This window comes from Daldinia loculata, assembly GCF_022478755.1.
Source record: "Daldinia loculata strain CBS 113971 unplaced genomic scaffold F4817scaffold_31, whole genome shotgun sequence".
Lineage (NCBI taxonomy): Eukaryota > Fungi > Ascomycota > Sordariomycetes > Xylariales > Hypoxylaceae > Daldinia > Daldinia loculata.
In genome coordinates this window covers 86,690-112,573 of record NW_026054885.1, presented here as the reverse complement: position 1 = coordinate 112,573, position 25,884 = coordinate 86,690, and the positions used below count along the sequence as shown (strand labels likewise).

At 47.4% G+C, this 25,884-nt stretch overlaps 8 protein-coding genes across 8 annotated transcripts; 5 read left to right on the top strand and 3 right to left on the bottom strand.

Moving 5' to 3' along the window:
• Nucleotides 1-5,129: 5,129 nt before the first annotated feature.
• Nucleotides 5,130-5,679, bottom strand: F4817DRAFT_340564 (uncharacterized protein; the record flags this gene model as incomplete). The annotated part of the gene is made up of 1 exon (XM_049303650.1): nt 5,130-5,679. A coding segment is annotated over one exon (320 nt), but the record flags the coding sequence as incomplete, so codon positions are not given.
• A 1,770-nt stretch (nt 5,680-7,449) lies between these two features.
• Nucleotides 7,450-9,086, top strand: F4817DRAFT_145181 (uncharacterized protein). Its single transcript, XM_049297907.1, has 3 exons — nt 7,450-8,063; nt 8,402-8,461; nt 8,518-9,086. Exons 1-3 carry the CDS (start codon nt 7,834-7,836, stop codon nt 8,996-8,998), a joined length of 771 nt encoding a protein of 256 aa, XP_049158075.1. The 5' UTR covers nt 7,450-7,833; the 3' UTR covers nt 8,999-9,086.
• Nucleotides 9,087-11,952: 2,866 nt separating this feature from the next.
• F4817DRAFT_366019 (uncharacterized protein) lies at nt 11,953-14,900 on the top strand (the record flags this gene model as incomplete). Its single annotated transcript, XM_049306938.1, has 6 exons — nt 11,953-12,149; nt 12,209-13,265; nt 13,315-14,002; nt 14,061-14,292; nt 14,350-14,402; nt 14,472-14,900. The coding sequence occupies 6 exons, from the start codon at nt 11,953-11,955 to the stop codon at nt 14,678-14,680; spliced, it is 2,436 nt and encodes an 811-aa protein (XP_049158074.1). The 3' UTR covers nt 14,681-14,900.
• A 148-nt stretch (nt 14,901-15,048) lies between these two features.
• Nucleotides 15,049-18,062, top strand: F4817DRAFT_145149 (YL1-domain-containing protein). Its single transcript, XM_049297906.1, has 2 exons — nt 15,049-17,230; nt 17,285-18,062. Exons 1-2 carry the CDS (start codon nt 15,205-15,207, stop codon nt 17,917-17,919), a joined length of 2,661 nt encoding a protein of 886 aa, XP_049158073.1. The 5' UTR covers nt 15,049-15,204; the 3' UTR covers nt 17,920-18,062.
• F4817DRAFT_145142 (uncharacterized protein) lies at nt 17,985-18,685 on the bottom strand. The gene is made up of 2 exons (XM_049297905.1): nt 18,235-18,685; nt 17,985-18,178 (listed from the first exon to the last, which is right to left on the bottom strand). The coding sequence occupies exons 1-2, from the start codon at nt 18,464-18,466 to the stop codon at nt 18,051-18,053; spliced, it is 360 nt and encodes a 119-aa protein (XP_049158072.1). The 5' UTR covers nt 18,467-18,685; the 3' UTR covers nt 17,985-18,050.
• A 347-nt stretch (nt 18,686-19,032) lies between these two features.
• F4817DRAFT_340555 (zf-MIZ-domain-containing protein) lies at nt 19,033-22,186 on the top strand. The gene is made up of 7 exons (XM_049303649.1): nt 19,033-19,308; nt 19,359-19,636; nt 19,970-20,062; nt 20,147-20,314; nt 20,380-20,690; nt 20,795-20,897; nt 20,949-22,186. Exons 2-7 carry the CDS (start codon nt 19,495-19,497, stop codon nt 21,617-21,619), a joined length of 1,488 nt encoding a protein of 495 aa, XP_049158071.1. The 5' UTR covers nt 19,033-19,308; nt 19,359-19,494; the 3' UTR covers nt 21,620-22,186.
• Nucleotides 22,187-22,671: 485 nt separating this feature from the next.
• F4817DRAFT_145006 (transport protein particle component) lies at nt 22,672-23,981 on the top strand. The gene is made up of 3 exons (XM_049297904.1): nt 22,672-23,160; nt 23,294-23,501; nt 23,648-23,981. The coding sequence occupies exons 1-3, from the start codon at nt 22,865-22,867 to the stop codon at nt 23,777-23,779; spliced, it is 636 nt and encodes a 211-aa protein (XP_049158070.1). The 5' UTR covers nt 22,672-22,864; the 3' UTR covers nt 23,780-23,981.
• A 419-nt stretch (nt 23,982-24,400) lies between these two features.
• Nucleotides 24,401-25,733, bottom strand: F4817DRAFT_316832 (malate dehydrogenase; the record flags this gene model as incomplete). Its single annotated transcript, XM_049300732.1, has 7 exons — nt 24,401-24,541; nt 24,592-24,736; nt 24,788-25,250; nt 25,309-25,396; nt 25,458-25,568; nt 25,630-25,661; nt 25,721-25,733. 7 exons carry the CDS (start codon nt 25,731-25,733, stop codon nt 24,401-24,403), a joined length of 993 nt encoding a protein of 330 aa, XP_049158069.1.
• Nucleotides 25,734-25,884: the final 151 nt, after the last annotated feature.

The following is a 25,884-nucleotide window of genomic DNA, read 5'->3' as shown; positions in this document are numbered from 1 at the left end:
GAGGTTATGTAGTAACTATGTATGAGTGTCATACTATGCTAAGATGGGCACAGCTTGACAAGACCCTTAAGGTCTGCTCGATGTTAGCCTGCGGCGAGATCTGAGATAATGTATGTAGTTGAGGTTGCGCCATGCCATGCCCGTAGCACGAGGCCGAGTGTGGTGCCCCGTAAGCTGTTTTGTCTGCGTGGTCCACGAGGGTGGATATCGTGGATATCGTGGATATCGTCTTTAACTACGGAATACCTAGGTAAGTTAGTTGCTTTGGGGAGAGATTAATTGTGGCTCCATATGTAGATAGATGTACATACTACATATTACATAGTATCAACTCTATCAACCCTATTACCTAATTCCAAGTATTCACGATATTCGAGAATTTCATCCCCTTATGGCGGTGAGAAGAAACTATCTACTCCCTTCGATGACCCATTCTTACGTGGACTACATACAGATATTCGAGTTTCAAGTACGAAAGAGAAAATACGACTTGTACGTAATATATACCTAGGTATGCCACACTGTGCCCTCTTCGAGTCTGTGTCATATACATACGGAATGCTACGACGGAATGGCGAGATCTCGTACAATTCTTAGGTATGATGTCGAGATATTTCAATTGCAGTCCGACCCGATCTATAAAGCTCGCGTGACGCTTTTCTTCAATGGGCGCTACAATCGATACAACCTCTTATAACGCAAGGGGAAGATCGCCATGGTGCATACCGGCTCAAATGGCCAGTAATTAAGCTATTCTGCAACCATATTCGCCACTATTCTTGCGCAATTTCGCCATGTCCGAGTTACCCAATTCGTCAGTCGTACTTCTTATGGCATGTAAGACTTACACAATCGCTGTACGCACCCGGACGGATCGCACTACATGCGCGCGCTTGTGAAGCAGTATATTCGTCAAAGAAGTCTTAGATGAGGTCATTGCAAGCAAGACCTTAGACCTTAGGAATATATGCATGTTGCTGGAGAAGTCTTGGATATAGATACTATACTTAGGACCTTGTTACCTAAGCGATTGATCCTATTCCCGTAATGACCATCGGCTCTGGAGAACACGAATGAATTTTCCGATTGGAATATAGATTAAAAGTCCGCCCTCCCCGCCAATGAGCTACGCTAAAAGCTTGAGGCTCAAGCCGGCGAGACTGTTAATATATTTTGTAAAGCAATAATGATGAAAATTCAAGAATATGGTCAGGTTAATGGCACCACCTGTTCTGGCTTATCACTTTTAAACTCCGGATAGCTTTCTAAGCACTCGCCGGTCTATGCATGCTTATACAGGTGGCGTTGAGCAGCCGTAACAGGTGAAATACTGAAGCCTAGGCAAGTATTAGCTCGCGTGCGAATGCCTAGAGCTTATGTTATAGCGTAGCATGATGTCCACGAGGCAAATTCTTGCGGTGCAAGAGTACTAATCAGTCCTGTCAGTGTAACAAAGTAAAGACATACCAACAGTAATCGGCTCCGATCACGCTGATATGGACCTCTCCGGCTGCATCGCTGCTTATTCTGTTCGTTAGATGGATCTACCTAGTTGATATAGTTTCGGCCTAACATCTGACAGCTGAAAGATAGCTTTCCCGAGAGATAACCTAGCGACGCTAGCAGATTCCCGGTTAACTCCTAGAGCAGATCATATACCTATGTATGAGTCTATCATAGCCTAGCCAAGCTTGCAAATTTGGTTGCTCGAGTTGATTGGTTCGCAAGCGCAACAGGATATGGATGTTTCTGCCTGTAGTGGTGTAAGGATGTCCACGTCTAGGGTACCTGCAGAAATCTGGAAGAATCAAGAGAATCGACATGGGGCAAGCCCAATATAGAGATGCATGCTATTGCAGAAGAAACTTTCTTATCGCGGTCTTCTTCCTGGTACGTGTTTTTGGAAGAGGGTGTGTGAGAGGCTGTGCCGCGGCGGCGGCGGCGGCGACGATAGGTTGGCGGTTAGTTATCTCGCATGGGTAGAAAATTTTCTGGGTTACCATTAACGGATTCAAATTGCTTGCTCGACTCCACTAATAAGCCTTGGATGGCCGAAGCTGACCGAGTTCTAATACCTAACCCGTGTCCGTTTACAGAAATATAATCCATGCTTCTGCCTCTTTGGGAGCACTAAGTGCTATCATCATTGTGGCACTATCAGGGAAGAAACACACAGTTGCTCGTAACCGTACGTAGGTATTTGGATATTATCCCGTCCAAGGCCGTTGGTTGGACTCAGCCCTGGCGATCATTCCTGTTGTACGACACACCCAAAGCAGAACTGACACGTCTGTAATTGAGACACCTTGGAGGGAATAAAGCCGGGCATTAAGTCCAAATAACCCAATAAGAAGCTGACGTCGTCGTACCTTCGAAGCAGTTTAGATTTTCCGCATCAACCGCACTCTCGACAAAACCTTGAACAGAACTTGCTAGAGTAATATGTTCCTGAACACGGGAGCCTATCGGCTGTGACACTCCACGTGGGGGAAGTTGATCCTCACCAGAATTTGAGATCTAGTAAGTTCCGAAATGGGTAATCCGGGTGACGGACGACTGGAGGTCAATATAAAACATATGAATCCATGGTGAGGAGACGAGTCGTAAGAGTCGCAGGAATCAAAGCAGTCCTCGGCAACTCTACCCAGACTGCCAGGCCACTCGCAAACCAGGAGTCGGGACTATCTCTTTTGTAGCTCTCTCCCTTGCAAGTTGTCGTGCTGGATGATGTAACGATGGATTGTTAGGTAGCATGTATGTACACATTGTATATGCAAGCCGCGGCCCATGTCCGTCGGCGGAGCTATAGTGTAGGAGGCGAGCAACGATACCTACCTACATTACGATGAATGATGAATGATGAATGATGAGTGATGGATGATGGATGATGAATGCTCTCCTTTGCCTTGTCACCTGTAGACGAAGCACACATCACGCAGGCTGGAAGGCTACACAGCGTTTTTGCCTTTCAGATAAACAGCAAATACGACATGCAACCCTCTTCCCCCACGAGTTACACAAATTAAAATGGAAACCTGCAATTGCGAACGAAACAGGTAATGAGCCACTGTCGCATGTTGCACAACGACCTTAGTTGATGAGACAGAAGAAGAGCAGAGGGGGCCAAGCGAGACAATTAGACAGGGCGCCAGGGGGGCTCAAGAGCTTCTCAAAGAGGGGTAACGAGATTGATCAGCTATCATTGTAATTGTAGATAGCCGAAGTCGAAACTAATCAATTGACACGACGGGGCGTTCTCAGAGCCTAGAGGTTTGAAGATCTCCAGCGCTGGATCGGCAGTCATGCGCATTGAGACATTGGGGATATGCCGGGGAAGACATGATGGCGAAAAAGCGACGTCGGACAGCCTCAGACATAATTACTTGCCATACGGGCTGTAACCCAAGTATATCACTGCAACGGCAAAATATGAGAAATATGAGGAATAATAGATGACGACTTGTCCGAAGTGGCGTGTTGATGGGAATCGCGCATCGAAAAGGTCTGAATCCCAAATCTTCGATATAACTTGTCTGGGTAGAGTCTGGGTAGTAACTGGTAGAGTGGCAGAGTAGTAGGAGTGGTAGAGTGATGGAGTAAAAGGAGAAGGATGTAGGGTAGAGTCCCGGATAACTGGAGACGTCAATTGCGGGCGGCAACACGGGAAGCCGACATTAGGTAAGTTTGCCATGTACGATTTGCCATGTACGATTCCATATTCCATATATGATTGGAAAGTTCGAGCCGCTTTACACAGGACTAGATTGGAAGTTATTACCAGCTACGGCAGTATCATACATAGGTCGGGTAGCGTGCTATGCTACATTAAAGATAAAAGATAAAAGATAAACCAGCAGACCAGCAGACTAGCAGACCAGCAGACTAGCAGACCAGCAGACTAATAAACTATATTGTGCCTACCGTGGCTGCCGTGGCTGCCGTTTAACTGCACCAGAGTCTGTAACCTCCTTATGTACCTCCCTTACTTCCCTACCTCGCGCTACCTCGCGGACGGTAGGACGTTATTGTACTCAAAACTTACACTATATATGTAGCTCCTGACGGGGGAAAGCCGCGGGCGGTGGGACTACCTAACCTGATACAACGCATGTATAGAGGTATAACATAATACCTAACACAATACCTAACAGCCCACACCTAAACACCCTTTCGGATGTTAGCCCAAGGGCTGCGAGGGTAAAGTTCAACTGGGCTCAGGCCTAGAAAAAAGAGCAGGTTTCATGGGGTCCGGGACCATTTTGCGCCTCTGGAAATCGGCGAACTGGTACACGTGCGAATCCACCCATCGAATTCCAAGTAAAGAACTAGAAAAAACGTGCTTGAGATGATGGATGAGGTGAACTGGTCTTGAAACAAAGTCGTCATTTCCCTCGTGCTAGATCTAGATTTTCTCTTTATTAGTGTCATCGCTAATTCGAACACACAGCTATCGGAAGCTTAATGTATTGCAATTTTTCACCTATATGTGTTCAAATTCGATATGGTCAATTTGAGACTCGGCTCGGTTTAAGTTGCATCTATCATGATTGAAAGTACTAAAATAAATGCGTGTAGTGCGTGTATGTAGACACAGTGCCTGATTGAATACCGACCAATCCTTTATCTGATCCGCAACCACGTTTAGGTAGAGGACCCAGGTACCGCGTACCTTGGATTTGTAACCTATGGCGTAGGCCACAGACTTGACCACTTTACCCATACATACCATACTGGCATTATATGGGTTTCAGGAATGATTCCTTGTGTAAATTATCATATTAGCCATAACAAAGGTTAGAATGAGAAATATGATATTTTACGAGATTATCATTCTTTTGAAAATAATCATTCCTTGTAAAAGAATGATTCCTTGGAATCTAAAGCTTTGATTGGATAGAATAAGTGGGTTTCAAGTCACATGACTTCACGTGACCTTAAAAAAGCTTAAAAATCAAAAAAGCTAGGATGCCTGGGACTCGAACCCCAGGCTCCTAGCCCCACCACAACATCCCCGCTAATGCGGGAGTGTTTTGATTGAGCTAACGGCTCTAGTGGGTGGCCAGTCCACTAGTGCTGTTGACAATTGGTCCGTTGTTAAACCTTATTACCCACACTTTCATTTTTTAATATTACAATAATATATTGGGCCAATCAGAGAAACCATTCCTGTATAAGCAAGGATATCCTGTACAAGAATCATTCCACCCCCAAAATATGATATCTTAAAACCACACATTGCCGGTATGGTAGGTACCCATACCTTACGTAGCACCTAATCGCGACATCTGATGGATGAATTTCGCCGAATCCATATAAAGTTTTTTTGTCCTTCTTTCTCCCTAGATCCTTTTGTTTCTGTTCACCGCATTATACAAGCATTGTACAATCTATATGAGTAATTGTGTGACAAATTGCGCCGAGATATGGAGAGATGGAGAGATGATGCTTCACTAAAATCGTCAACCTGGATGGGCAGACATATATTATCCACGGGGACACCTGGATGGCGTAACGAATGTTTGCAACAAAAACCCTGCGGTGCATGCAGCAGTATATTGTACATGGCAGCAAGAAGAGTAGAATGAGTTAGTAGTCCAAATATTGAAACAACAAAATGTCTGGCAAATATCGCAAATATATCCCGTCGGGAAACTTTGCGATGTTGCATAAGGATCATCCACATTGTCCAAGTGTTTAAGTGTTTAAGTGGTCAGTCCCGCATGTACGGGTGCCTTTCCGCGAACCGCAGCGGAGCTTATGTTGCTTGCATTATTTATACTAACTATCTAAGTAACTATAAGTAACTAGTATGTGCAACGGGAGTGCATGTTGAAATCCCGAGCCATCTTAACCCCTGCCATGAACTCTTTCCAAAAGATTCTGTTCATGATTCTGATCAATCTAAAAGGGTTATTAAGGTGTATATGTATATGCTGTATAGACCTACGTATATACCTACGTAGTGTATAACTCTTACAACGCCAAGCGATCCATGCTGCTACATCATCATCCCTGTTGTGGGTGTTCCATTGCATGTCCATTATGTCCAGTATCTTGTTCGACGTTGCTGGCTACCTATTTTGCCATGGCGTTGAGACTTACTATGTAAAAAGACAGTAACTGACTACAGTATCTGCATAAGTACATATATTATATACGTTAGGTATGTAGATATGTACCTAATGTATATAATATACATTTATCTGATGTCCGTATATATGCTAGGTACATAAGGCTTGGACTGCTTGGGTAACTAATAGTGTTACTTAAAAAGAAATAGCCTGTCAAACGCATAAATACTATCGAATGGCCAGTTTTGGTAGTGCGTTTCGGTAAGGCAGAGTTAATCGTAAATAGTCAACTCAACTTGCAAGGGGAGAATAAAAAATTTTCTCACACGTTTTCTCCTGTCCCCATATTCGATGAGTCTTCGTTCACCTGTCCCAACTTAAGAATCCAAAAGGGCTAGGCGCTAATAGAAGCTCTGTCGTGATAGTCAAGACAATGTAGTAGTCACACGCAATTGGCTCAAGCCCCCAGTCTTGGGTCGCATCTCCGCTTTCGGCATTCTGAGCAGTTGTCAGCCAATGAAAGCACGCACGCAAGCACTTGCAAAGTTAAAAGGGGAAGGGCGAATAGAGAAAGAGTCATCGTTGGTTGATTACTTATGTATTGTGCACACACATCTGTATCATCTGTACCTCCCAGACAAGCCCAGGTCCCAAGGTACCTTCCTACATAAAAAAAGTCATCCAGACAAAACATAACCCTAGCAGATACATGCGGTACCTTACCTTACCTTACCTTACCTGCCAGAATTATGTTACAGCCATGTACAGTGTCAGCCAGGCCAAGGAGTGGGAAAAAAAAAAGGTATGGTACGAAACATTTCCAAGGGTGCTAGAATATATCATCCACTACATCCCGCCTCTTGTCTCCTTCTCAATCTTCAAAAAAATTACAAGCTCGAAGATTTATTTATTGTCGACCAATTCAGCTGTGTCCCTCCCTAGCATTGCATCTTCGAATTTTATATTGCATGATATTTTTATCGAACCTCCATAGTAGACGTTCATCTTATAGATCTGCTTGAACATTCAATTGTTACCTACACTACGAACAACTGTTTCTCTGTGTCCCAAGACATATCCGAAAAGTCCGACTTACACAACTAAACGCCCCCAGCAACTCTACTATCCCAGTACGTGTTACACCACCAAGACTTCTACTACCTCCAACGTATCACCACCACCATTACGAGCTTTCTTCGTCCACACGTCACAGGTGAAGCTATTATCATCACCTTTGGTCTAAAAGCGCAGAGGAGCAATTGGAAAGACGATCTAGACGATCTAGACGTTACCGAACCACAATTCGCTTGTTAACATCGTCATTCCCGTGTTCTGCTACATTTGAAGCTGAGCACGCAATATATCGTTTAACCTTGTTTTGTCTGCTGCTCCTTGGTTCTTTTCCTGCCAAACTGGGCATCCCAGTCTTAGGAGATAGTATTAGTACCTCGACCGTCTTGGGTCCTGCACCTTATCAATTCGGCTCCAAGAACAACGAGAAGCTAAAGCACGTCAATTCGCTTTATCTATTCCACTTGTTAGCAGCGCAATAGTCTGGAAAATTGCAAAACAGCTTTTATACGACTTTCAAACCCCCGCCGAAATTGTCGCGAGATCTCCCCGCCTTCAACCCCTCTCTACAATATATTGGAAAGGGTTCCCCTACTAAGCTAGCCGTCTAACAGGCACGCACTCACCTACTACTCTTTAGAACAGTAGGTTCTGGCCTAGGCTTACCGCCAGGGCCAATTACATAGTTCCAATGCATCACACTCGTCGCAAATCTGGCCATGCCTCGACCAATAGCTCAACGACTGACGTCCGCAAGGCGGTCACAAATTCGGATGCAAAGCCCAGACGGCCACAGACATTGACCAGGAAACCAACACCGCAAACGGTGCTAAAGCTGGGCAAGAACCCGAAGGATCGCGAAAGGGAATTGGAAGAAGAACGCTGGTTCGAGGATGAGCGAGAGAGCTTTCCTCAATTCTGGTACGTATTTTTTGTTCTATTTACACGGCTTAACCCTGCAACGTCCCCCTTGATCTCGATGCTGCTCTCGATGCTGCGGCGAGGCTCGTCGTCCAGGTTGTATCCTTGATGTTCTGCCTAACGTCATTTTGCGCCTGGGAAGGGTGAGATCGGGTTCTCTTTTCCTCTCCTTCTGCGCGACACTTATGCCACTTCAGGCAATTTGCGTGGGCTGCGTCACCACTCGATCAAGCCATGCGGGTGATCAACGCTGGGGGGTGTCTTGTGCGACCAACCCGACTGTTCCTGCATCCCACGAAACTATTTTGTAGACAACTTACTAACTGGTCACGAAACAGCATGACCTGCGAAAAGCAATTCACCCCACAAGATGAGAAGTTTTTATATTGCTCGGAGGCGTAAGCCACATTTCACCTAGCCAATAGATAACCCGCATTACTGACGTCTAGACCAGGTGTCGCGAGCGTGACCAAAATGCAAGTGTAAGAACATCGTCATCGCGCCATTCGTCTAGGGGGCATGAAGGCTTCGGGGCCACTTTACCGTATTATTCGGTTGGAAACTCGGAACCCCGAGACATCATCCCGCGCGCCTCACCATCTCGTTGGTCGCCTCCCATAACACCAACAACCGGTCAATACACCAATGCCGTCTCAGCCCTGAGGTCATTAACCATACGGCCGGTGAGCCCAACTTCGCCGATATCAGGCAATGCAGTTTGGCCGTTTACGCGCAGTGCTGTCACCAGCCCCAGTACGTCGTACACGAAATCGGCCAATAACTTCTACTCGTCAACTTACGATAACGGTTATGCAGTTACGGGCTATGGATATCCCCAAGGTGGAATGACGGACCGACCATTGCCCTCCAGAAAGCCGGGTGCCTACTCGAGACCTAAGAGTATCGAGTTAGTTACACCGATAGTTGGTCGCTGAGCGGGTGGTCTAAAAATGAGTTGAGTTCTGGCTCGCTATAGTGCTGACGTGAGCTTCGGAGAGTTTTTTATACGCATCGCCCGATTTTGTCACGCTCAGCAGGTCAGCTCAATGCATTGGCGTGGGGAGTCGATTGCAGTTACGTCGAGACCTTCGGCCTGGTTACATCGACAGAATGCACAGAATGCGGGGTGGTTCCCAGATACATACCTCTAGGCCAGGAGATAACAGTGCATACTACTCCCCCCACGGCCTCGATATTACACCTTGTCATTACACTTACAACCAACCACGCAACGGTCATATCAGTACATCCGGATCTCCCGATTAGGATTTACTTCTATCAGTCACCCATTACGAAGGGGAGAAGCGGCAAAGACCTCTTAAAACATGGGGAATTTGCAAAATAACATGCTCTACATGGGTGTTGCCAAGAAAATTGGTATCTGGGGCTCGCGGGGAGATGCGTGCCCGATTTCGATACCCCCAGACTTCCGAAGGTGCCGGACGTGCCGGCTTTTGTGGGGCCCCACGCCCTCGGATATACATAGAAGTCCATGTCGGCGATTCCTCCCTTTTTAAATTCTTTCTCATATGTTCATAGTAATCTTTGGAGTATCAGATGTACCTACCGTACTGGTACAGGTTTTGCATACAGAGTAGGAACGGATCTTGCATAAAAAAATTGGCGGCATAGGGACAGGACTGGCGTATTTGTCAAGGGCATCTCCATCTTTTTACCCCTGGCGTACCTAGTTTTACTTTTTGTATTTGGAACAACAGCTTAGCCGGGGTGCAGTTAGGGCGTACAATACTTTGTTTTGGATATGATTGGCATTATTGGCATGATGGCATTTTCCGGATCCGGTATATACCAGTTTATTTCTTGAGAATTCAGGGGTTGGATAATGAGTAGAACGAGGACCTAGGGTTATACGACGAAGGTTAACAAGGCGATGGCAGCTCATGCTAGTCCTTGGACGGCTAGACTACACTAAGATAGGGTTGTAATTGCGCAATCAATCATAAAATGTCTACAATACAGTACAGTAGTACATCATCTTGTAAGCTTTGTCGTGATCCAACGCTAGTAGAGCTTACAGTACATAACACTACATGTAGTCGTCAAGCGAAAGTTTCCCGAGAGCCGGTAGGGGTGGATAAAAAGAAAAAACTGCTCTAGGACTATCGGACTATGGTATGTTAGGTGGTGTATTATGATATGTATGATACATACATTATACACACACACCCGACCTAGACACGTAAAGCAAGAGGCTCAGCAGTCTCCACGTGGTCGTCTCCAACAGCTTGGATTTGTCCCTTTGTTTTTTCTACGGTTGGTCTACTCGTCTACGACATACATATGCAACAGTCATCAATCGACGATTCGATTCTCCGGTCCGCTTTTCGGCCTTTTTCTTTTTTTAGTCCTACATAACATACCCATCCATATACAGAGAGGCCTTTTAGGTTAGCAAGGACCGATGCCGGGTAGTACCTATATACCCCTACGGCGGGAAACCAACCGCTTCTATGACGAAGGTGGACCGAGAAGAGTCCGCCGCGCGCCCGTCTAGTACGTAAGGTAAATTCCGAACTTGCCAAGAGTGCCGAGAGTGCCGAGAGGATGGTGCGGCTTTTGCTGTTGGGCGGAGGCCGAGGCTGCGTGTAGATCCCCGTGTCGACTTTCTTCCGGGATTGTTGCGTTGGGGACTTGGCGGGCGGAGGTGACGGATTTCTGGCAATTTTGTTTCTTCCTGCGTAGGATATGGAGAAGTTCGTGATGGGATGTTTGCTCCTTGGCTTACGAAGGTATTGTTTATTGCCGGATTATTGGCCTTAGCTACCTTTGACTGTTAGAGTTCTTGTCGGATATACTATGTAGGTACCTAAGCTTAGATGATTAACCAGCTTAGTGTACGACTCTTACGATGTGACGAGCCAGTGGATAGGGGTTTATTTGTATGGCGTCACTCATTTAGTCTGTTAGAAGGATAATCCTCTAGTTTATAATTTAAGAAGTGCTAATTAGGCCCCAACTATTCCTCTTCGTAAATATGTTACGAAGCATAGAGCTTGGTTATTTAGTAGGCGAGTGGGTGGATAAGTAGACGCTATAAGCTGACTTTATTGACAAGACCACTTGGTAGCGACAGCTCTATCTGGGATAATCTTGGTGGGTGATAAATGCTCAAATCTTCCTATGAATTTATGAAATGAATATGGAGGACAGTTCATGTAAGGCTCCTAATCTCGGGTGTCCTAGTCGACAGAACAGTGAATGGTCTTGATAGATGATACCTTTGACTGATGGTCTTCTAGTACCAACAGCCACAAGACAATCTATACTATAACGCGGACATACTTGATTATTGCTGTCTATGTCGTACATATAAGTTTTGATTCCGAGTTTCCTTTGGAGCTCTATGGCGGCCCCTTTATGACCGGCGTTCCTACAAACTACCTGGAAGACTTGATTGCTGGGACTACGATTGTGTGTTGGCACCAACACAGCGTTGCAGGATCGTAAATACAGATGTTTGTTAAACGCGTTTATAGATAGATACGAAGAAAAACAGTGAGCATAAACAGGAAGATACCAGTGGCCTAGGAAACACCGTCGCTATGTAGGTTCTTTGTGTGGGTGAGTGTAGTTGGGGATACGCGTTTGTTTAGATGTCTTCGAAAGGTTACCTATACTACCTTATGGAATCAAAAGTGAGGAGATATAAACAACATAGTTTCAGACGTCTCAGTATCCTACCTTACTTGACCTTTAGCTTCATTGATCTGCTACTCATTACTTATTGATTTGTACATACTTCAACGACTCCCAACACTGAACTAGCCCACCGTAGAGGCCTACAACTATTCACATATAGGAATAGTTTCGCTCTCTAATAATATTGAGCCTATTACTCTAACTATTCGCGCCTAGAAAAGATCACGACATGGCGCCTAAGCCGCAAACACCGCATATCCACCCGGAGGACTGGAGACTCTCAGACGATGACGAGTCTTACACTCTGGAAAATAAGGTCACACTTGAGTCCATCAACCAGCGAATGACCATAAATTTCCCCATCGTCTCCAATTATGCTTCTCACTGGGGTCCTGTGGAGGCATTCCGCGAGCTCGTACAGAATTGGTGAGTTGGTGTATTGTTTGTGTCTCTAGCTTCACAATGTCGAGCTAACTGCTGTGTAGGAGAGATGGGATCATCAAGTCCTTCGAGATAGCTGAGGACAGCTTTCGTGTTACATGCACAGAGGACAATAATGGAATCGTATTCAAAGCTACCGGAGCTAAGAATTCTTGTCCAGAGCAAGCCAAAGTACCGGAATGCTTGGGATACATTAGATGGTTTAAGCAAAATGGATTCGGCACCGTGGAGGTCACGAACAGACAAGCTACACTCCAGCCCTGGCACCTTGATATGGGAGGAACGAGTAAGCAGAATGTCAAAAACCAAGCGGGAGCCCACGGAGAAGGTCTCAAAGTTGCTCTTCTAGTTCTACTACGAAGGCCTCAGAATCATGCGGCCCGGTGTCGCTCTGGAGGGTTTTCATGGACCTTCAACTTTACTAATCAGCGAAGACTTGTTGCTAGTCTTACTAGGATGACACCTACCGCAATCGAAAAGGCTCATGATCAAGCAACGAGCGACGTGAAAAACAACCTAGTACCCATTGAAACTTCACCCAGAGAAGATGTCCAGTTTTTCATTGGCGGTAATGGTACTGGCCGGGATGAGAACGGGTTCCCAACGAGGAGGACTGAAGTCACAAAAGAACAGTTCAAGAATTGGACCAAATCGGCACTTTTCCTACAGAGTGTTAACGACAACAACATTGTGAGAACGGAAAGGGGCGACTTAATCCTAGACTCTCGATTCAGCGGAAGTATCTACCTAAAGGGTCTGTTGCTGAAAGAGTCAAAGAATGGTAGATCCGCTAGCATTACTGGGAAAAAGCTGCAGTATGGATACAATTTTGCAGATGGAGTCGCGAACCGCGAGAGAGAGTTCCTAACCCATGCCGACGACGAATTGGCGGCTATTTTACGCATTTGGAACCGGGCCTTCCGTCTCCAAGACAACATGGTCGCGAAGTTCCATGAACTCCTCAACTCCGAGAAGCCAGAATATGCAGATGTCTCACAGGCGGAGTATTCTATCTTCCCAGATATGAGAGATTATATTAAGAAATTCCTTCTTAAAGAGTTCAAGGACAAGTGGCTCTATTCCGCTAAAGAGAGAAGCCAGGTATGTACTAATATTGAATCTACAAGGCCTACTTGCTCACCTTATCCAGAACACACGGTTTGACCAGATTGTCCAAGGTTTGGGCCGCGAGGCTTTAGAGATAAAAGAGTCGTACTGGACTATTCTAAGGGAATGCGGATTCAGAACAGCAGAAGAGGAGGAAAAGAAGCAGTTCCTAGCAGCCAAACCTACTGCTATTCCGGATACGGGCTTCGCCCAGTCCGTCTATCGACTGATTCGAGCTGGCCTCGACTCATGCCCTCAGACCGCTGATATATCTGTGGTATTCGTTAACGCTGGCAGCGTGGGGCTAGACTCCTTCTACTCACCCGCACAGGGTTTATTCAAGATACACGAGAAGTGGTTGACGATAAAGGGGGCAAGGGATGAGCTAGGAATTTCCAACAGAATCCTAGAGTCCTCTCTTTTGTTCAATACTGCTAAGCGCCTCTTTGCCGATGCAGTTACTCAAGTACCGACGCACGTGTTCCACGAAGGCAATCGTTCTCGGTATTGGTATCGAAAGCAAGCGATCAGCCAAGGTGACCAGCGAATTCTGGAGTGCACCCAAATCAAGCAGGACTTGCGGTATAGGGTGAGGCGCAATGAGGACTCAGACACACTCGTGGTCAAGTGGAATCCTGGTACTGGGTGGCTTCCAGAAACTTCAATCGATATTCATTTCCACCTGGAGTCGACCTGTTCACGTCTCAAAGACTGCCTTACGGCGAGGAAAAGTATGGCTATCATGAGACTTCATCTAGGGAGGAAATGCCAACTGACATGATTTGATAGTTCACTCAGGGATGGCGTGTTTCAACCAATCCAACCATGCGCAGGGTGCAATCGACACTTGTATAGTGATGACAGCTTCATTCAGATCTGGGTCCTGTGAGTTGCAAGTGAAGAAAGGAGAACAGTACTTTATGATACTATCGAACCGCTCAGACCCCAGCTCATTCCTCATACACTCCAATAAGCCGTCTGCCATAGAGGAAGTGAATAGTCTACTCTCGACTACTACAATGTTAGCGAATCCCTATCCCTTAATGTTATCCAAGACTCGTTGCTAATGTTCTTTTAGCACCTCCAAGACCCCCCAGAAAAGCCTAGCAAGTAATGGAACGAAAACATTTAGTACGTCCATATATTTGAACTTATACATACCTTAGGCACGTATATCAAGCGCTGATAATATATCTATAGTACTTAAAGATCCGATTGGCTCCCTGGATATCATGGCTCCTCGAGATTGGTTCACTAGCACCAACACCATCGGGACCGAAGCAGTCATCGGTATCGCACAAGGCGATACTTTTCAGGTTATGTCGCCGTCGACGCCAACACGCAATTGGCAACGGGGAGACGGCTACAGTAATGGCTCTCCCCGACGCGTTCGGAGAAGACTTTTTTAATTGCGACGACGATCGACGTTGCTCCTAAATGCACAACTGTCGGTGATGGCAAGAAAATGCTGAGAATCTACCTCAAGAGCTAAGTGGCAAGTATGTCATATGGACAGTGAATATTATGCTTTTTACGACAGAAAACAAGCTGCGAAATGATGGAGGAACTATCTGTAAATATGTAGAGGCATTTTATAGTCAGATCACATAGCAAACAAATTGATAGGGGATGACGAAGTAAAGACTTAAAAGTTCATTGTACCTAAGTACCGTTGATATTTAATATACGGGTTAATTACAAACCCCGAATAATACATAAATTGTACAATGGCTGCAACTTAGGTTAAACTTTAATGACGTCCTAATAGTAAGAGTCGGATCCTTGTAAAAAAAAGTAACAACGCGAACAACTGCATTTAGTAGCACTGATGTGACGCTTTATTATACGGCAGTTACCGAGATATCATCACAACGAACTCTAGCGTAGCTGATTACGGGATGCGAAGGGATATCATCTATTAGGACTACTCGAGATGGCAGACGAAGAGGACGAGCAACGCGCGCAAACGAGCGACAACGATTTAGACCTCGACAAAACAGATCTGAGCAGCGAAGATGGCGCCTCCGATGACGAGGGTGAATCTCTACAAGTGGAATGGCTCGCAACGGGCCGAGAAAAACGATCTACGGCCGGCAACCGCATGAAATCTATGATCGCTGCCGAAGAACCCGACGACGATCTCGAGCTCCTCTTTGCCGAGGATGAAGATGACGCAGGTTTCACCGATGTCGAAGATGCCGGCTCTGATGTGCAGATGGACTCCTCATCGGACGAAGAGGATGCGCAAGAGAACGGTGACGAACTAGAGGGAGAGAAGGAGCTGGAAAAGCGTGCGCGGGAAAGCAAACAAGCCGCACGAAAGCGAAAAGCCCAAGAAGCGATCCCCATCAAGTTTCGCAAGAAAGTCAAGATTGCGCCCACCCCTTCAGGAAGCTCGATGGCGCCCGAACCGAAGCCAAGACCCAAGAAGAAATCCGAAAGGATAAGTTGGCTGCCTTCGCCTGCCGACATGCCCACGCGAGCTTCCAAACGAGAGACCACGATGCTCAGCAAGGAGCAGCTACATCAACAAATGATCGAACGTGAAGTCAAGCGTCTCAAGCAAGTCGAGGCTATGGAAAAGAAAGCCAAGAAGATGGAAGCCCTGAAGAAACCACCCATGACACAGGCTCAGAGGCTGGCCGAAGCTGCCATCGTGGAGAAGAAGAATTCGAAAAGCTTAAATCGCTGGGAAGAGGCCGAGAAGCAGCGGGAAGAAGAACGAAGAGCTAAATTGGCGGCTTTGAACAACCGAACCCTTGATGGTCCGGTAGTAACTTTCTGGAGCGGAGTTGGCGAATGGGTTGATGGCAAGTTGAAACATGTTGGCAAGATCGTCACCATTGAGGAAAAGCCAGCTAAAAAGAAACGAACCTCTGTCGCTGGCCACGAAATACCTACGGATCCTTCAAATATGGAGGAACCTGACAAGCCTAAAGAGTCTGGGCCAGCTAACGCAGATAAGGCGGAAAATAAAGAACCAGGACCAACCTCAACTGAAGCCTCAAAAGCAAAAGAGAGCGAGGCTAAAGATGGAACTACGCCGAGTCCCACCGTCTCTAAAGAGCCCATCACGGGTGATGGCGAAAAGTCATTACCTACATCGGACCCTACAACTACACCAACTCAGGTAACATCCGTTGCGGTTCCTAGTGCGCCTCCAGTCGCGTCGGATCAATCTCCAAAGGATACAATACCTCCGCCTCCGGCAGCGAGCTTAAGTGAACCGCCACCTCGACCTCAGGAGCCAAAGCCCTCGGAAGCCAAAATTACAGAGATGAAAGCACCAGATATGCGACCTCCAGCAACAGGCATTTATACTACCAGCGTATTTGCGCCTCCTCAGCCGTCACAACTAATGAAACCACCGGAATTGAAACCTCCTAACAGTTTCTTGGCTCCACCGGCAGGAATTACTCAAGGCGGCCTTTCTATGCCAATGATAGGTTATCATTCTACCCCTAATACTACCAACCCTTCAACCGTCCTAGCACCCCCTAATACAGCCCAAAGGCAATCACCTCTTTCCATGCCTCAGACGGGAGCTTGCCCTCCTCACATGTCGACCCCAACTCACCCTATCCAACCTTTAACACAACCTGGACCGACTCCTGCGCCTATGTCTACACCTACGCCGAAACCTACACCTACTTCTTCTATACCTACCTCCTCGCTACCTCCTACACCTGCTCAAATATCTACACCAACACCAGCGCAGAAGTTTACTCCAGCGGCTCGATATACCTCTAAAACTCCTCTTAGCACCATCAAGTCTTCTAAGGCCAACGCCCAGAGACATCAACCTAAAGAAGCCCCGCCACCACCGCCACCGTCGCCTCCTGCTAACGGCAAAGCTACGCGAAATTGCATTATCTTACAGAACTTCAACGAGAACGCCGTGAAGGAAAAGGCCGTGCAGAATCAGATTCTGTTCGGTAAGGACATGGCTAAGCTGAGCAGTAAGTTGTTCCCTATTATGACATCCCTCGTATTCGGACACTAAAGATATATAGAACCGACACCAGCTCCTCGTTGTGTCATCACTAATCACCCGGCACGCTATAAAGATCCTAAGACTGGACTGCCGTATTACAATGCGTACGCATTTCGGGAGATACAGAAACTCTGGCGCGGCGAGTATAGGTGGAGTCGCTTGGCGGGCGCGTGGATGGGTAGCGGATCTTATGCGGCGACTGGCGTGCCGGCTCGGTTTTTGGACCCCGACGCACCGGGACCGCAAAAGAAAACGGAAACCACTGAAGGTCCTAAGGAAGACGCGCCGGAGCCAAACAAGGATGCTGTGCCGGCTGTACCAGCTACACCAGCTACACCAATTGCATCTACTGAGTCAAAGGAGCCGGCTACCATTGCAAATGTAGTATCTCCACCAGTAGCTACTACGCCGAATCCACCTGTAACAGAGGCTCAGGCTTCAGTTCCTCCAGCTTCAACTCCAACTCCAGCCCCGCCCCAAGCTGATGTGTTAGCAACACCTTCAAACTCGACACCCGCTACTATTGCTCCTCCAACAATCCTAGACGCAGATCCAGAAACGGTTCCTCTAGCTCCTCCAACTCCCCCAACTCCAATATCGGCTACAAATGCAACGCCTATGGCGATTGGGAATCACGTAAATAGCGAGATGTGATATCTCCAAGAAGGGTATCATTGTGGGAATCAAGTATAGACCTAGATATACCTACGTGCTACCAAAACACAACCGAACGCCTAACAATGCAATTCATCCCAACCCACTCACCCCTTTGATACGTCTTGCATCTAGCGTCTCTTTGTCTTCTTCTTATCGCCATACTTGGGGAAGACAATCTTGCTAGTCTTCCTCCGCTTCTCAATGCGCTTCTTGTCGCTGCGTTTGCTTGTGGGTTTGGCGCTGTCAACGTCCATTGCTGCGAGATTGTTAGAGACTATAGAACATGGTACACGGTCTAGAATTGCTACTTACTGTTATCGGCCTCTGCCGCTGTAGCAGCATCTTCCTCCTTAGCGGCTTCCCCCTCAGCACCGTCTACAATCTTCATCTCGGCCTCTTCAGGCTGAGGTTTAGGCTGCGCAGCCAGTTCGAGGAGCTTAGCGGAGAGACGTTCGGCTCGGGCTGCCTCGACAGGGCCGAAGACCTTGGCCTTCAGGCGCTGGTTGTTGGTCTTGCGCGTGCTGGCGCGGGAGCTTTTCGCCATTGCTAAAAGGTGGTTGGGAGAATGGGATGTTGGATTGGAGGGAATGGATTTATTGATGTCCTTCGAGGATGGGTTTGCAAGACTTGAGAAGTTATCAGTTAGTATGGAATATTGAACTTCATATAGTTACAACTTGATGCAAGCAATGGGAAATCAAGTGGAATTCCGGAAAGCATAGCATAAAATCTCCCCAAGTTAAACGGTGTTGGTAGGTGGGAGCATGCTTACCGTAAATGTTTCGACTTGTACAACTATATTTTAGTGATGGCAAATTCGACAGTCGACATGAATAAGAAGAAAAAAAATATTTAGACGGGTTTGAATGCTCCGCACGCCTTTGGTGGGGCGATAGATCAACAAGCCTTGCCGTAGATCCCGCTAAGATAGAAGCTACCTAGTACGGAATACAGGGTGTAGCAAGGGTAGCGGGATGCGCGTACTATTCGTATGTAGGTACAGATGTACTTCGTACATAGGTAATTAAAGTACCGTATCTACTTAATGCGGCAGGCGGTGAATTTTCTTTCATAGGAGCGATAGATACCTCACTTATCAGCCGCCGAGTACGTCGCAGGCACCTCCAAAAGCCCCCGTACCTTTTTTTCCCCGTTGCCAAATCTGTTGAAGCTGATATTCCTCCTCTGCATATTTTAATGGCCAAACCAACCTAGCCCGACCCAGTTTTGCTTATAATTGGAATAACAATTAACAATTCTTGGGGGTAGAGATATCGACTTATCAACTTATCGACTTTGGACGAAGCTCGAATTAGGTACCTACCTACCTAGGTAAGCCTGGGAGTTGGCAGGCGCGATTTGTCGTGCGTGAGAAATCGCAGTGCAGTACGTACATACGGACATACGGACATATTGACATGTACTAAGGGACTCAGGTTGTTTGGCCAGCCTTACAGCGAAATTTGGTACTTGTTTAGCGCACATCGGAGCCTTCCTCATGAGGCGGCTCCTTTGGACAACGTGCAACTGCGACCGCGACTGCCCTAACTGCCTTGCGAGACGGTAGCAATCATGTCCTCTAACAACACCGATATTCGATCCCTCGAGCGAATCATATCCACTTTGCTTAATAAACAGTTACAACACATCTGCTCATCCCATGGATTGAGAACAAGTGGGGTTAAGGCCGATTTACAGAATCGCATCAAGAATGGTTAGTAAAGATGAAAAGATGAAAAGTTGAAAAGATGCAAAGATGCGATGACGGGTGCATGGTTCGAAGATGCGAATATAATCAAATACGACACGGCCCAAGGCAGCAGCAGCAGCAGCAGCAGCAGCAGCAGCAGCAGCAGCAATATAGATGAGATTCATTGTTCTCATCTGTCGCCAACTTTCCCATACAAAGTTTCACATTTACCGTCTAGACCTTTCGTCGCCGTCGCCGTCGCCGTCCCCTTCTTCACTTCTACCTAATCTTCCTTCTCTAACCATTTCCGCATCTCCGGACGATATACTCGACCGATAACTAACATCTACCTTACAGCGCTCCACGAAAACTACCAGTCCGACCCCGCGAACTACATCGCGATACGCGACACGATAATGAACATCCGAGGAGGAAACTCTGGTCCACAGAGTATGGCTCCTCCGTCCAATTTGGGCGTACAGCCTCAGAGTCGCAATCCCTACTATAACTCGTATGGCTCATACCAACCAGCAGGTTCCAGTATGCCCCAACCGGGTCACGGCTATAGCAACGGCGCCAGTGTTGTCGGGAATGGCGCCGGGTATCCCATTGCTTCTAGAGCACCTCATTCAGACAACATCTTCAAGAATACGCCCTTCTACACTATCGAAAAGAGGATCGGCCCGCTTCACACGTGTCCCGGTAGGGTGCTCCTATAAGACATATATCGCTCTCTTATTATAACTTGGCTGACATTTCCCTCTTAGTCATGAACAACCACCGAAATTCCATCACCATAACCTTGAAAGCTAGCGACTACCCAGATCTTGGGCGATGCGCGACTTACTCGCCTACTAAGCTCATGGTATTCTGCGGAAGCGAAAATACGGGGCTTCAGGATATCCAGTTCCCTCACCAGTCCGAAGTCAAGGTGAATGACGACGACGTAAAACATAATCTTCGAGGCCTCAAGAATAAACCAGGATCAACCCATCCGGTTGACATCACCCCCTTTTTAAGACTGAAGCAGACCAACTATACTAACAAAGTCGAGTTTACTTATGCTCTAACCACTAAGGTACGGAAGCCTAAAGCTTCAAGAGGGACTCAAGTGAGTCGACCCCTAGGCACCAAGCGGTGCTTCTATTTACTCTGTATCTCTCGCTAACAGTATTGAAATAGAAGTTCTACCTGGCGTTATACGTATGCAGAACACATCCAATCGATGAACTAGTTACGAGGATCAAGGCGAAGAAGATATCCAAAGCTTCGGTCATTCGCGAGAGTACGGCAGGAATCACCTCTAATATGAAGCTACATGCTAATATACCTCTAGTCTCCAAGAAAGCCAACGATCCAGACGTTGTAGCAACTTCCCAAAACCTATCTCTAAAGTGTCCGCTTAGTTATGCAAGATTAAAGGTTCCCTGCCGAGGAATATCATGCAACCATATCCAGTGTTTTGACGCGAATTCATTCATGCAGCTCCAAGAACAGGGTCCGACTTGGAATTGTCCAATCTGCTCTAAATCTGCGCCGTTTGAGAATCTAGCGATAGACGAGTACGTACAGGAGGTCTTGGAGAACACTCCCGAGTCATGCGAGCAAGTCACCATTGAGCCAGATGGTCAATGGAGAGTAAAGTCGGAAGAGCCAGAACCGACCCGATCTCGGGCTCCTAACGGTACCAAGATAGAGGACGATGATGATATATCGATTCTCTCCGACACCCACGCTTTTGGCAACGGTACTCCCGGTGGGCCAATAGGCAGCGTGAGGAATGCCATGAGCACACCGAGTCGCTCTTTTCTTGGCGGCGGAACGCCCAACGGCGGTCATCGAGAGACGCCGAATACGCAAAGGTCGGGAAGTAGTAAGCGGCCGGCAGAGGTTATTGATCTTACCCTCAGTAGCGATGAGGATGACGAGCCTATTGTTCGCCCTCCAAAACGTCAAAACCTAGGACCGACTAATGGCCTGAACTTTCCTTCTGCATACAGCTATTAGGAATATACGTCCTGCGCGCCACAGCCGCGCGACGCAGTGGATTTTTTACAACATCAGACAATGGAATTCGTAGAAGAGTGGATGAAGGTACTCCTACGAGACTAGGAAGTTGGTTAACATTAGGGCATTAGTAATTGTTGCGCAAAGTGGGAGTGGGCGAGAGTAGTTTCTACAACGGATATTACGACGTTTTCATGAAAAGGCATATCTTGCGGCATGGAATTCGGCATTATCGGAAGTTCGATACGGAGCCTTTTTTTTCTTTTGTCTTTCACCTCTCCGTCCCTAGTTCTCTCTGTACATAGAATGCGACCATCCCCTTGTGCAGGCAAGGTACGGGTATGATAGGGGCAGGAGGGGATGGTCATGGTCACCTCGGCGTTAGGGGTGGAAATACCTATTGCTTTATGGAGGCTACATATGGCTGGAGTTGCGATCGAGAGGACCAGACCGAAGCGTTTGGACCCGGTGGACTATAGGTCTTTACCAGTAGGCTCATTTAAAAGTGAATAATAAAAACCCGATGCATTAGAATGACCTGGCGACGAGTTAACTCTTCCCTGTTTGATATGTGAGGACTTCTATTGCAGCGTAAGAACGACTTGTGATGTTTAAATCAATACGTACGTATTATGTACCTATGCATATAAGCGAGTCTTTGATTGATTAGCATCCGCCAACAAGCACTTATCCACTGCTACTCAACACTAAACTTATCTCGAAATCTAGCAGCTTCAAGCCTGTCCGTCCCACTATTCTTAGTCTCTATTCTCAGCCTCGAGCTTCTAAGCTACCCAGCAACTCCTCTACGCACCACGAAGCAATAGCGAAGTCACGACGGATCATAACGGCTCTTTAGGCAATACTACAATATAGTAGTGTTCATGCGACGACAGGCCTAACCGCCCACCCACTTGTTAAACCACCAATGCGCCGCGGAAGATTGCATCTTGAAGGCTACGAGCATCGTCTACAGTTCATTACGTACCTTACGACTGCCACCTCTACTCGTACCTATACCGCGAGTCTTCTCGGGAAAGAAGACGCAAGAGGGTAGTAGTATATATATAGAGAAGAGAAGAGAAAAGAAGAGAAGAGAAGAGAAGAGGATATAATAATAACAGCAACCGCTATTACTCTCGTACAAGAAAGAATCTTGGTATACGGACGAAGAACGGAAAGCAGAAAGTAAAGCAGCAGTAGTAACATTGGAAGGGAAGAGCAAAAGATAAAAAGAAAGTCACCATGTCGTCGTTCGACCAACCCCTCCCGCCCTTCAACGCCTCGGACCCCAACGCCTCGTTCCTCAGCACGTCGTGCCTGGACTTCCTGATGATCGAGCTGGTGCCCATGGCGTACCGCGTCGCGAACGAGCTGGATGCGCCGGAGCCCGGCGCTGCTGCCGCTGCTGCTGCTAATGGTGAGAATGGCGGGGAGACGGGGACGGGTGGGCAGAAGTTGGATGAGGACGAGGAGAGGGATGCGGTTTTCTTTAGGCTGGATGGGCTGGGGTATAGAGTTGGGTTGGGGCTTGTTGAGCGGTTCGTTTCTCTCTTTTACTCTATATTATACTATACTACCTTCTACAACCTCCGTCTACACCACTTATACCTCTCTCTCTCTCTCTCTCTTTATCTATATATATATATAGAACACTACTAACACATCCCACAGCTTCTCCCGCGACCGCCCACGCTTCAACGACACTCTCGACGCCATCAAGTTCATATGCAAGGACCTATGGATGCTAGTCTTCAAGAAGCAAGTCGACAACCTCAAGACCAACCACCGCGGCGTCTACGTCCTGACCGACAACGCCTTCCGCCCCCTTTCGCGCATGAGCGCCGATGCCGGCGGGCACGCTGTCGTAAGGGCCCAGCCTGTGAGTATTTAATCTACCTACCTGCTCTATCCCCCTTTAGCCTAGCTCTTCTCCTCCCCTTTTACCTACCCCCACATTCTCTTCTTATCACCCACCCACCCATCTACATCATATCCAGAAGAGACTCCGTTCTAACACACCCCTAGTTCCTCTGGTTCCCCTGCGGCATCATCCGCGGCGCCCTCGCCGCCATGGGCATCGCCGCTACCGTCCAGGCTGAGACCAACGAGCTTCCCGGCGCCGTCTTCCAGATCAAGACCGTGCCTACCAAGCAATGAGATCTCGTCACCTAGCTTAACCTAACCAACCTACCTAGACTTTGCCTACTTACTACATGGCAGAATTCTTTCTTGGCACGCGGAATGTCCACGTAAGACATGCATGGCAGGATCCATCATACCGGAATTTTAGAGGCGCGGCGGCGTAAAAGAAAGGAAAGGCAGGGTGGGATCTAGCATTTAGAAGTAACGGCGTTTAGGTGTTTTGGTCTGTTACTGTTGTTGATATCTACAAATGATGTTTCTAAGCATCGCAGAGTTCCACCCCGTACCTAATATACCCCCCTTCCACCCCTTCCGTCCTATCCCGCCAACAGAAAATACCACCTTGTCCAACCCCCTATACCGGTATTAATTCCCGAAATCCCTCCAAAAAATTCTTAAAACGGACTTGACTGGACACGATGGAGAGACATAGACTGGCTCTAATCAGGGCGACTACGTCACTCTTACAACCTATGCAATCAGATAGGATCAGTTACTCGATCTCAATTATCGCTCAACTGTCTGGTTTGACTTTCTATAAAACACGCCAAACCCGTGGGCAAGATGTTTATGTGGTAGACACATTACATAGCAGCCGCGCCAGGCTCTTCATCCGGGGGTAAATCAAGGGGGTAATTACTTTTGAGGGGGGTTGTGAGCAAAGCTGATGCCCTTCTCGATGTTGGCCTTCAGGCCTTGGATGGCAACGTCTACCAGAGACTTCTCCTTCTCGGTAATGCCAGCAAGGGGGTTGGTGATCTTCTCGGCACCATTGGGCTGTGGAACGGTTAGCATAATTATACCCATACGACTAAGGGAGTACCTACTCCAAGTTCAACAGGCGCAGAGAAGAACTCTAGGCCAGTGGCCTTTGCAATCTCTTCACCGCCAGGAATACCCTTGAGGTAGACAAAGCTGGGCTCGACAAGGCCCTTCTCGCCCTTGATAGCCTTCAATACCTTCTCGGCGAAGCTAGAGCATTGTTAGCATTTGTTCCTTAGAGATAAGGAAGGCAGATCTTACCGGTATCCAGCGAAAGCCATGGACAAGGTGGCGGAACCAGCACCATCCTTGGCCTTGACGACCTCGTCACCGCCGAATTGGACACGGTTGACGAGAGCATCGTACTTGTCATCGGGGATTGACACGCTAGGGCTGACCTTGCTGAAGAGAGGGACGATGGTCTCGCCAGAATGTCCGCCGATAACGGGGACGGTTAGTTCAGAGCCGGTCTTCTTGCCAGCAATCTCGGCAACGAAGGTCTCGGCACGGACGATGTCAAGGGTGGTGACACCGAACAGTCTCTGAGGGTTGAAGACACCCTTCGCCTTTAGAACTTCAGCGGCGATGGGGACGGTGGAGTTGACGGGGTTAGAGATGACGAGGATGTAGGCCTTGGGGGCGACCTCGGCAGCAATCTCGATCAGGCCCTTGACGATTCCAGCGTTGATGTTGAAGAGGTCGTCACGGGTCATGCCGGGCTTGCCTGCAATCATGTGAGCTATTATGTTACATCGATTTTGAGGTAATATTTAAAGACTCACGGGGAATGCCGGCGGGGATGACAATTATGTCCGCATCCTTGAATGCAAGCTTTCCGCCGTCGTCCTTGGGCAGGTAGCCGGTGACTTTCTATTTATTGTGTCAGGCTTCACGATTATCATCATATACTACGTTGGGGGTGGTTGCTCACAGCAGTCGAGGAAATGTGGGAGAGGTCGGTAGCGACGCCCGGGGTGTTCACGACATCGTAGAGGGCAAGCTCGTCAACGAGGGGGGAGAGCTTGAGAAGGAGGGACAGGGGCTGTGCTTTGTTAGCTTCGAGACTCTTTGCTTTATTATATTCAGAACGAAGAATGACAAACCTGGCCAATACCGCCAGAGGCGCCGGCAACAACTAATCGCTCATTAGTATTGATATTCTTTAAACTTAGGTCCGGACATCGTGCTTCATACCAGCTTTAACCATGGTCGCGATTTATAGGTTGTTGAGGTTGAGGTGGGGTAATGGTTTAAGGACTAAGACACCGGATACGTGTGTTAGTATCTCCAGCTCCAGGCAGGATAAATCAAATCGGAAATCGGCAAGTTCGAAAGGAAGAGAGATTTAGACAATTGTG

Bases quoted from the DNA above. Each gene is read 5' to 3' on its own strand.
- F4817DRAFT_145181 (XM_049297907.1), top strand. From the start codon at position 7,834: ATGCATCACACTCGTCGCAAATCTGGCCATGCCTCGACCAATAGCTCA. The intron at 8,064-8,401 runs GTACGTATTTTT...GTCACGAAACAG, and splicing joins GAGAGCTTTCCTCAATTCTG to CATGACCTGCGAAAAGCAAT. The intron at 8,462-8,517 runs GTAAGCCACATT...CGTCTAGACCAG, and splicing joins TTTTTATATTGCTCGGAGGC to GTGTCGCGAGCGTGACCAAA.
- F4817DRAFT_145149 (XM_049297906.1), top strand. From the start codon at position 15,205: ATGGCAGACGAAGAGGACGAGCAACGCGCGCAAACGAGCGACAACGAT. The intron at 17,231-17,284 runs GTAAGTTGTTCC...AAAGATATATAG, and splicing joins GGACATGGCTAAGCTGAGCA to AACCGACACCAGCTCCTCGT.
- F4817DRAFT_145142 (XM_049297905.1), bottom strand. From the start codon at position 18,466: ATGGCGAAAAGCTCCCGCGCCAGCACGCGCAAGACCAACAACCAGCGC. The intron at 18,179-18,234 runs GTAAGTAGCAAT...ACAATCTCGCAG, and splicing joins AGCGGCAGAGGCCGATAACA to CAATGGACGTTGACAGCGCC.
- F4817DRAFT_340555 (XM_049303649.1), top strand. From the start codon at position 19,495: ATGTCCTCTAACAACACCGATATTCGATCCCTCGAGCGAATCATATCC. The intron at 19,637-19,969 runs GTTAGTAAAGAT...TCTACCTTACAG, and splicing joins ACAGAATCGCATCAAGAATG to CGCTCCACGAAAACTACCAG. The intron at 20,898-20,948 runs GTACGGCAGGAA...ATATACCTCTAG, and splicing joins AGCTTCGGTCATTCGCGAGA to TCTCCAAGAAAGCCAACGAT.
- F4817DRAFT_145006 (XM_049297904.1), top strand. From the start codon at position 22,865: ATGTCGTCGTTCGACCAACCCCTCCCGCCCTTCAACGCCTCGGACCCC. The intron at 23,161-23,293 runs GTTCGTTTCTCT...CACATCCCACAG, and splicing joins GGGTTGGGGCTTGTTGAGCG to CTTCTCCCGCGACCGCCCAC. The intron at 23,502-23,647 runs GTGAGTATTTAA...ACACACCCCTAG, and splicing joins CTGTCGTAAGGGCCCAGCCT to TTCCTCTGGTTCCCCTGCGG.